At 43.5% G+C, this 10,591-nt stretch overlaps 1 protein-coding gene across 1 annotated transcript; it reads left to right on the plus strand.

The window, feature by feature from the left end:
- Positions 1–290: 290 nt before the first annotated feature.
- Positions 291–10,526, plus strand: FUCA2 (alpha-L-fucosidase 2). The gene is made up of 7 exons (XM_080616471.1): positions 291–553; positions 3,373–3,560; positions 5,176–5,515; positions 6,119–6,329; positions 7,678–7,868; positions 8,802–8,910; positions 10,363–10,526. The coding sequence occupies exons 1-7, from the start codon at positions 327–329 to the stop codon at positions 10,501–10,503; spliced, it is 1,407 nt and encodes a 468-aa protein (XP_080472597.1). The 5' UTR covers positions 291–326; the 3' UTR covers positions 10,504–10,526.
- The last annotated feature ends 65 nt before the right edge of the window (positions 10,527–10,591 follow it).

A 10,591-nucleotide genomic window follows, 5' to 3' on the forward strand; every position in this document is an offset into this window, starting at 1 on the left:
CTGGCGCTCCTCCATGCAGAGGAGGCGAAAGGCCGCGGCGCTACTGGCTTAGCCAGGGAGGGCGGGGCTGAGCCTTAGTAAGGCCAAGGCCAGGGCCAGGCCCGGAGTCGGAGCTCTTCACCTGTGCGTGCTACGGACAGGCTACATTTTGGCCGGAGGGCGGCGGGCTCCGGTGGAACGGGCGGTGGGGCGGGGAGAGCCAGAGCCCGCCCTACGCCCCGGCCCGCCTTATGCCGTAGCTCGCTGAGTCTTGTTCCGTCCTGTGTGGCTGTGCAGCTCCGGGACCCTTGCCCTGAGGAGCCGCATTCTCTTAACCCGCCGCCGCCATGCCGGGCTCACCCGACTGCGCCTCCCTGCTGCTGGGCCTGCTGCTGGGCCTGCCCGGGCTGCTGCCCGCACGGCAGCCGAGTGGTGACGGGCGGCCTCGCTATGAGCCCACCTGGGGCTCGCTGGATACCCGGCCGCTGCCCGCCTGGTTTGACGAGGCGAAGTTTGGCGTCTTCATCCACTGGGGCGTGTTCTCGGTGCCCAGCTTCGGCAGCGAGTGGTTCTGGTGAGCTCCCCGGCCCCTGGCCTGCCCAGCCCATGGGCCTCCCCAGCGGTGGAACCCAAACGCCCCGGCGTCCCTGGCGCTGCTGCAGAGGGGCGGCTGGGAGGGTCGCACCGAGGTACAGCTGCTGTGGCTGAGTTTTGCCAGCTTTCTGAGGAGTTTGCTTGGAAAACTTGTCTTTGGGCAGCCGTGGTTCGACTTGGCGACCCCCCCTTAAACGGTGGTTAGGTTTAAGACCCCTCTGCAGGCTAACCCTGGAGCTGAGATGTGTGGGAAGAGGTTTTTTCCACCTGAGGCCACGGGCTTTATGGCGCCGTTTACAAAGGAAGCAGAGTTTGATGTGCTTCTGGTATGTCTCACCGTGTCTGCCCTGCCCTAAAACTCTTGAATATGTTGGCTTGTAGAGCTGAAAGATGTGTTTTCCACAGCGTTGTGAAGGAGGCGGTTGGTTGAGCGGCAGAAGGAGACCTCTCCAGGGCTGTGGTGAAGGGGTTGGTGATGGGGCTCTCCCCAGGCTCTGTGGGGTCAGGCACTGGGGAACTCCAGCTCTGGAGAAGCCTTGCACAGCTCCTGCTGGATCGCCGGGGTACTGCACTGTCTGGGGAGCGCAGCAGTCCATCACTTCCCCCATCGCTGCCTTTGCTTGGCAAACTGCCTGCAGTTTTCTTCTGCACATTCTCTGCTCTTGGTGGATTTCTTCTTTTTTGTTATTAGAGGGTACTTTCCACTTAAAAGAGCCTAAAACGCTGATCCTTCAAAAAATTTGAATTCAAAGGCTGAATAAAACCTTTGGCTTGTGTGCATTCACTGGTTCAGGCCCCTTGGCTGTTAGAATTTTTTTGCTGCCTTCTTTCTATGCTCTACCAAATACTTCCTGTATGACTTCAAGTGAGTCACATTACTATTTACAATATGAAGATAACAGCAGCTATGTGGCAGAGCTGTAGTAAACCTTAAATGCAGTATTTGTAAACAAGCTAACATCAGTATAAACAAAATGCTGTTCTCTGACAATGTTTGCTCTTTTCAGAGTTATGTTCAAGAGTTTCAGCAGTTTTTAAATGTGGACTCTACTAATAAATTACTTTCCCAGTGGGGATGGGGAGACACTAACTTTGGGTTCAAGCAGCATGTACAGTCAGGTGGTGAGGTCTTGTGTTAGCAGCTTCAGATGGAAAGTTATAAACTTTTAACATCACCCTTCCCTTGCGGCTGTTCAGCCGTCATCAGGATGTTTCTAGAATCTTAACGTGTCAAAGTGGAAGTGCTCATGTTAGCAAACAGTGTGACAAAGGGAAAGTAGTGAGGATGTTACCTGTTTCTTTATGCAGTTACATACTTCAGAATCAGAGTGGGGTGGGGTTTTTATCCAGATTCTTTCAATGAAGAAGGCTGTCTCAGCTGTTTCTTCTAGATCTTTTTTTCCCTTTTGGCTATCAGAAGTTGTGCTTGTTTGTGCTGTATTCTATTTGGGAAGGTTACAGCAATATCCATAAAGTTACTGTCGTCTTGCAGAACTGAGGTCAAAGTCCACCTCTGGACTCCAGGACAGGAGAAGGAAGCACGCTTCAAATATTCAGATTCTGACCTGGTTTATTCATTTGATTTCAATTTGTTTTCATTTATGTCTAAATTTGCCAACAGGATTTTTGCTGTTGGCTTTATTCGTAGAAAGGTGAATGCTTTCAGATCCTTTTCACATAAGCATTAGCAATCACAGCATATGGTGTTGTTAAAAGGCCTCCAGCAGTAAGGCTGATTATGCAGTAAGGACTGCTGTGTGCTGTTTCTGGAGTTCTCTTTCATTGCTAGGTAGTGGATGATGGAGCAGGTTGAAAATAAATAGTGCTCTGTTGGTGACTTGTGATCTCTGTGCATGATGAGGGTGAGAGGCCACGGCTGGACCACAGAGCCGAGCTCCAAGCCTTGCTGTGGACTAGACCAGTGGGAATAGTGACAACACTGATCACTGCCATGGGAAATACAGGATAGAAACTGTCTCTGTCTTTGCTAGGAGGAATGCAAAAATACATCATAAGCTTATTTTTCGTTCTAGTTCCTAAATCTGAGTGCAATGATAGGCAGGTAGGTGTGTGCCTGTATGTTAGAGCCTGTGACAGACGTGCACTTGTAAGCATGTGGGGTTATTGCAGAGGCAGGTTACTGTGGGAGGACATGCCTTCTTGTATGGTGTCTTTGCTTCAGCCTCACATGTGCAGTGGCTGCAGCACACTGCAGGCACAGCTCTCTCTTGCTCTGGGACTGTGAGTAGCCACTCACACATCAGGTTACTCCGCTGCATTTGGTGTAGAGAACTCTGGGCTGGCAGAGGGGTAAAGCTGCTAGCCTGCATGTTTGTGGGCTGCAAGAGTTGCAGTGTGTGGGGCAGAGCAGAGATGCCTGGTGTGTGGGACTTGAGGAGGGCGAGAGATGTTAGTCCAGAAAAAGTGCATTCTTTGTGCCACCTGAGCTGCTTACATGGACTGTCTACGTGTGCTCTCTGGTATGGTTTGGGGATTTAGATACTGAGCAAGACTGCCTGCCATTTTGCCAAAGTGTAGCTGCCGTGTTTCATTGCTCAAAATGAAATTCTGGGAATTCTGGAAAGTGGAGTGCTTGAAAGATGTACAGCATGGCCAAAGAGGACAGAGAAAAGGAAATCTTTGATAATTAACACTGTTCTGAAGCAGTTTTATCTTACTGACAGTGTCATATACTGCCAGTGCATGTGCAAGTGTGAACTCAAATAGCAGCTGATGATTTCAGTTATTTTCTTTGTCTAAAAATACACCAGCAGACATGTGTTACTCTATGTCTTGTAGGTGGTACTGGCAGAAGGAAAAGAGAGAGCCCTATGTGAAATTTATGGAGGCAAATTACCCACCTGGGTTCAGTTATGAAGATTTTGGGCCACTGTTTACAGCAGAATTCTTTGATCCTCACCAGTGGGCAGATATTTTGAAGGCTTCAGGTGCAAAATATGTTGTCTTAACTTCAAAACATCATGAAGGTAAGTGGAAGGTCTGTGAATGTTAGTAATTGGTGTATTTCTGTCAACAGTAGAAAAATCTAGGTGACTTTCCTGCTGAGAGATAAAGCCAGAGTCTTACCTGCCCTAACCCAGCCAAGGAGGAAGTGAACCACCCAAGAAATGTGCATGTGTTTTCCTCTCTCTTACTTACACAAAAGCTATGGCCATGAAGCTTGCGTAGGAGGAAAAATAGATTGTGCCATTGTTCTGTAGCCATAGGTAAGACAGCCTGAAGCAGGGGGTGGCAGCTAAGCTTCCTGCAGTAGTTTATTTTTTATTGTGAAATTTATTGCTTGAGAAACCAAAAAAGTGAATTCTGCACCTTTAACATATGGAGAGCCACCATGTACAGGCAGTTAATGAGGTCCATAGGTTTCTCCAAGGAATTTAGGAGTATATTCCAAGGGTCAGCTTCAGAGTTAGAAGCATACACAGGGAATAGCTGTTCCTGATGCAGTGTATAGAAGCCAAAACTTTGAACTAGGTCTGTAACTTTACAGGTGTGATTGATTTTTTTGGCACTGCAATTGTAAGATGCTTTGCAGAGAAAAGAAAAAGAAAGTGGTTGTAAGCAAATATGGTAGCAAAGAAAGTACAAAATACTAAGATGCAATATGAAAGTACATGGAGTGAATGTTGTTGGTCTTTGGGAAGATGTGGGTTCAAGACTGGTAACTTGGGATTTTCATCTCTGCTCTGACACACATAAAATCTTGATGATTCCCGTGGTGTAATTCCCAGTGACTTCAAAAGAACTGTGTTTCATTTAGTATGTCCTGTAGCCTGGGGCATGAATTTTGAACTTGTTTTGTCTAGTAGATACAAGTATATGTATGCAGTTCACAAAAATAGCGCAACATTTATTAGACAATAAGTATAAAGCAGTTTGAAGGTGAGAGTGGAGCTCCTCTGCCAGTGGTTGAAATCTGCAGTGCAGTAGTACTTGCACTTGTGTTGGATTGCTGGATGTCTGAAATGTTAAATCCCTGCTGATACTTTAAAAGCTGTTTCAGGAGTTTATATGCATGCACCGAGGAGTTGATTGAGCTGTTGTAAGTGTCCAGACAAATAAGAAGTGAACATTCGCATAAGACATAAACAGAAGGGAGGACGATAGTCTTTGAATGCAAATGGTAGCTTGTGCTTTCTGCAGCTGAGAAAGCCTTGTATCTTCCAGTTGTTGAATGTGTATTCACAGTTCATATCAGTACATTCAGTGAAAATGTAGATGCTTTGAAAATTGCTGTATTTTTGGCTAATTCAATTGAGATATATGAATGGAGTGAATAATTAAGGAGAAGGAATAATTATCCTAAGTAGTGCAGAACTGGAAAATATAAATGTATATATGTATGTATAAAAAAAAAAAAGGCATAAACATATCTGGCATGGTGTTCTGGTGTTATGGCTACTATCATCATGCATAAACAGATTGTAAGCATACTTTATAGCATGATCACAATATTACATATATGATTTTAATTGTTTTATATTTATGTTTTGCAACACGCTTGTAAACTATGTTTCAGAAAGAGGAACTATAACTTCCCCTCCTCTGCTTCCCTTTCTTATCCTTCAATTTTTCTGTTTTCAGGCTTTACTTTATGGGGGTCCAAATATTCTTGGAACTGGAATGCTGTTGATGTGGGACCAAAACAAGATCTTGTGGCTGAACTAGCAACATCTGTTAGAAATAGGACTGACTTGCATTTTGGGTTATACCATTCCCTGTTCGAATGGTTTAATCCTCTCTTCCTTGAGGATGCCGCCAATGCCTTTATGACAAGAAAGTTTCCAACTAGTAAATCATTACCAGAACTCTATGAAATTGTGACCAAGTACCAGCCAGAAATAATTTGGTCTGATGGGAATGGAAATGCACCAGATACTTATTGGAACAGTACTGGTTTCTTGGCCTGGCTGTATAATGACAGGTACATAATGATGCTGGCTTAGCTCTTCATCTCAAGTTCTGTTCTGTGTGTTCTTTGTCTCATTTTTTTCTGTATATTTTGTGGAACCTGTTACCTCTACTTGCAAGGCTTAACTAAATACTAATTTTCCTGAAATACAGAATCCAGGTCTTCCCTAGAGCTGTCAAAGCTTGCTTTAGAAGACTACTGTTTCATATTTGGCAAATCAATCAGTTAAGATGGTGTTGGCTATTCTACCTAATCATGTTCTACCCTAAGTCTGCTGCACAGACAAACAGGAGAGCAGGATAATTTGAGAAAATGGGTACCTTGTTGTCATCACAGACTGAACATCTGGTAGTGGATGTGAAGCACAGGCTGATTTCTGGCAGACCTTTATGGAAGTCTGGTGCATATTTCCCTAAGAAATGCCGGTCTGGACCTTTTACTAGCAAAGGATGAGAATAGGATTCCTGAAATAGCACTTATTCTGATTGTAGTAAATTAATAAGTACAGAAGTAATCCTAAATGTTAGTTTCTGTGAGGGGTGTGTGTGGAAATGGACTACACTGGCTGTGACTGCATTTTATAGTATAAAAATAATAACATTTCTCTGTTTCCAGTCCAGTCCGGGACACAGTTGTGACCAATGATCGCTGGGGGGTTGGCAGCATCTGTACGCATGGCGGCTTCTACACTTGTAGTGACCGGTATAACCCCGGCCACCTCCTCCCTCACAAGTGGGAGAACTGCATGACCATTGACAGCAAGTCGTGGGGGTACAGGAGGAATGCACAGCTTGGAGATTACCTCGCAATCGAGGACTTGGTGAAGGTACAGTGGGACAAAGATGTTGCCTGCAACTTCTGATTCTGCCGCCTGATTATTATGTTATGCTATATAGCATCTCTATTATATATCTATTTTATTAAAATATTATTCTAATTGAATAATGAATCAATGAAATAATAAATAATTCTGTTAATTTCCAGCCTAGCACTGGCAGGATGGAATATCCATGTAATTCTTACCAATTTTATAGAAATGACCAAGAGAAACATGAGTTAGTAAAAATTCAGTAAGTTTCTCGGGAGCTTTTTCCGCCATGAGTAAGGACAGATCTGGATAGTTTCATAATTATCTTTTCTACTAAGTTTTTCCTGTAGCTGCACCTCCAAGTTGATGAGAAGCAAACAGTTGCAGCTTCACAGTCGCTATTTAAGAACTCCTGATTGAAGATTACATCTTTTTCCCCCTTCTAGCTAGAAACAGTTTCTGGCTCTTAATAGCCTTTTTACCTTGTAGCAAGAAACTTTCCATTCATCCCACTTCATTTAAAGGAAAAAAAAAAACCCCAATGCTCTTGTTACAGATACACAGGTAGACACCAGCAGATGCAGAGAGCTGGTGTTAATGGAACATTGATTCCCTTTGCTAATTTAAAGTATTAAAAAGATTTGAAGCTTAGGACAACCGAGTGACAGGAAGACTGATCCATCTTTCAGATAAATGCATTTAATTGCAAAATTCAGCTAAATCTGTTCCTAGTACTGTCTTGCAAAAGATAATTTCAAATAGAAATAACCTCTTTTCAGAGGCAGAAGGTATAAATTTATTCAGTAGCTTATCTCCAACTGTCTGTGTGCATCTCAGTCCATGATCTCTGGAGGGCAGTGTGGATGTGAACACAAATATTTATGGACTTTAGAAGGCCTGCTCATGTTTTACAGATGTCTCTGTAAAACAGGAAGAGCATCAAACAGAAGAATAAAAAGGAAGTTGCTCCTCTTAGCTTCAGTAAAACTGAAGTGGCATCTATTAGTTTTATTCTTCTCTCATGTAGAGAAATCATCTATCCCTTCTATTGGTAAAACCCTAGAAGTCGAAATGTTAAAAAGTTGTAGGCTCTGATTCTAATGTAGATTCAGATGGACATACTGGTGCAGAAATGTATTTGGACTATTTTCTGCCATAAAAATTGCCAGCAGAGCTTTGTTTCATGGGAGCTTAAATTTTGTATTGACTGTTGGGATGAACCCCGAAAGTCTAAACATACCACAGTAACATACTGCTTCAGAATGATGAGCTGAATGAGTTATGGCAGACTTTGGTAAGTACTTCAAATGTATGATTTTATTAACTATGACCATATGCTCTGTGTATGTGCTTAAAAACATTTCAGCAACTCGTAGAAACAGTATCTTGTGGAGGTAATCTCCTGATGAATATTGGGCCCACTCATGATGGTCGCATTGCCGTTGTATTTGAGGAGCGCCTGAGGCAGATGGGTGCCTGGCTGAAAGTCAATGGAGAAGCCATCTATGGAACAAAACCATGGAGAGCACAGAATGACACATCCACCCCAGGAGTGTGGTAAGGTGACTGAATCAAAATCAGCTCTTCCCTTAACAGTGTATGTGACCCTTTGAAATTCTTAATGATGACTTGGTGCTACAGAAATCACTGCTATATGTGTGTGTGAAGAAATTAACCCTTTTGTCAGTTTAAGTAACTGTGCATAAAAGTGTGCATAGAACTGTAGGTGGGCAATGGGTGCCAGAGACCGTAGGTTTGGGATGATGCTGAGGCTGAAGGGAAGGTTGCAGATGTTTCCTTAGTGATCTTGTGCTTCTTAGTGTAGCTGGCAACAGAAACTATATAAAAAAAAATCTGGAAATATAAAACTGCTATGAAGTGTTTATCTGCACAAAGGTCTTGTCACTCTTCAGAGAGAAAGAAACTAGAAACCAGTCTAGCATATCCTGCATTACTTTTTAAGGTAAAAATGCATGGGAAGAGAACTGCAATTGTCTGGTCACTTAATTCAACCAGTCTCTGGACTCTCCTCTGCGCCTCACAGCTGCTGTATGTAATACCTTAACAATCCATCAGGTCTTGTCTCTCTTCTCCACTTCAGTGGGTCTTTTTACTGCAGTTACTAGTAAGATTTGGCTATCTGGCTTTAGCCTCCAAGAGCAATAAAACATTGTTAACTAAAGGAAGGAAAGAGAGTGAGAGTATCTCCCTCCTTGATGGCTGACCAGCAGTGAGATACTATGATGCAGATGTTTACCTCTGAACTCAGTTATTTAATAGTCTCTATTCCATCTAGTTTGTTGGAACATGTTTTCAAGGATCAGTACTTTATCAAAGACTATAAATTGCCTGGAAAGACGGTTGTGTGTGTGCAAACGTAACACTAAATCTTCAAATGCATTTTTCCAGTCCTGAAAGCACTCTGTGTATCACTTCAGAAAATTTACAAGGCAAAACTGACATGCATTTCTATTCCCCATTTCCAACCAGGTACACTTTCAGCCCTAAAGAGGGGAAAGTCAATGCCATCTTCCTTGAGTGGCCGGTCTCTGGGACTCTGGTACTTGGTGAGCCACAAGCCAAGCTTGGGGAAACACAGGTAAAAGACAACACACCTCACTCTTCCCCTTTAGAACAGCAAGGCTTTTAACATTGCAAGAAATGAATGTGCTCTGAAGGAAAACACCTCTAGGATTTGTCATGTTCCATTATGTTTCTTTCAGTTTCTGGCCTCTTTGGGAATGCATAGCTCAGGACAGAGTACATTGGAAGGGACCCAGCAAATGTTTGTTTTCATTCTGGGACCTCTTTGTCATAGTCCTCCCAGAGGGATGTTTCCTCTCCAACAAAGTTAAACTGAATTGTTGGTGAGGTATGTTTTAGCTTGCAAACTAAGGAGGCCAAGTACTAGGGGAAAACAAGTGTGCTGCCCCTCCTGTTTCCTGTGTAGCCTCAAACTCAGCATGACCTTTCTTTATAAATAGCCATCCTCATGATTTTGGTGAGACTGTAATTGCTGTAATTGTGCAAGTCAAAGCCTTGCACAAAAGAAAAGCACACAGAGGTTTTCAATGCCCATGGAGGCTAAATAGTAGAGCAGTGCAACCCTAGACATGTCTTACAGCAAGTGGTAGTCAGAAGTTGAGGACATGATGCCACACCTACATTATCAGCAGTGTAACCCAATGGAAGCAAATTTATAGAGCTTAGTATCAACACTGTGCAGCTAAGGTAGGGATTCTCTTTGGCTTAGCTCTGTTCTCATGCATTGGATGTCCACTAGCTGCTGAAATGAATGCATTACGGGTGTTTCTGGACTGCCTCTAGTTCCATATGACATTCAGCCAAGACAACTTTGTGCCAGGGAAGACAGAGAAATTTCAGAAGTGTTGTAGATGAATCTTGAATAGGCATCAAGAGTGTATGTGCACAGGAGAGTAAGGATGTTCCTCAGCAATAGATTGGTCTTCAGCTACTCCACTGTTTTCAGCATGTCAGCAGCTGGTGTGTCTCACCCTATTTGTGTGGTTTCTGTAGAGGGATTCTCCAGGTCTGCTTTGTTTGCGATACCTGGCTGCACTCTGTAAGGAATTGGTGCTCATTCAAGACTACAAGCTCCACTATGGGAAATGAGCATTTTGGAACTAGGTGATACAAAGGTGTGTACTGCAGCACCTAGATCCCTGCTTAGACCACAGTCCCATCCCAGACTTCTGAAAAGTGTTTGTACCTTTTTTACAGCCCTAAGTATGTCTCAAGACCCACTAGCACTACCTTTATTGCTTGTAGTAAATTATGGCTTGTAATTATTTTGCAACTAATTTTCAGTTACCTTTAATAATCATTCATTTGGTTGGTAAGTGACACTTAAGGATATTGGCTAGTAAGGCAGCAATAGACCAGCACTGCAGCAGCTATGAAGAAGGAGAAAAATGACCGCTACTGCTGAACCCAGGACAACCAACATTTCTTTTGTCAATACTGCAATGATTTGAAAATCACACGCTTCGAGAAGGCACTGTTCTAATCACAGTGTATATTTCTGTCTCAGGTGAAGCTGGTTGGCTACGAGGAACTGCTGAAATGGATTGCTCTGGGAGAAAAAGGAATCATTGTAGTGCTACCTCAGTTAACTCCCAAGCAATTGCCATGTCAGTGGGGCTGGACGTTACAGCTGACTGCCATAAGCTGAGCTGTATGCTGCTGGAGTCTTGGGCAGCAGGGAATGACCATGTTTTGCTCACTTTCTCATCACTGGTTTCTCTTGATTGACTGCAACA

This window comes from Psittacula echo (assembly GCF_963264785.1).
Source record: "Psittacula echo genome assembly, chromosome: 4".
NCBI classification, from domain to species: domain Eukaryota; kingdom Metazoa; phylum Chordata; class Aves; order Psittaciformes; family Psittacidae; genus Psittacula; species Psittacula echo.

Excerpts from the sequence above, each read along its gene's own strand:
- FUCA2 (XM_080616471.1), top strand. The coding sequence starts at position 327 with ATGCCGGGCTCACCCGACTGCGCCTCCCTGCTGCTGGGCCTGCTGCTG. Across the intron at positions 3,561-5,175 it reads AACTTCAAAACATCATGAAG|GCTTTACTTTATGGGGGTCC; the intron begins GTAAGTGGAAGG and ends TTCTGTTTTCAG. Across the intron at positions 7,869-8,801 it reads ACATCCACCCCAGGAGTGTG|GTACACTTTCAGCCCTAAAG; the intron begins GTAAGGTGACTG and ends ATTTCCAACCAG.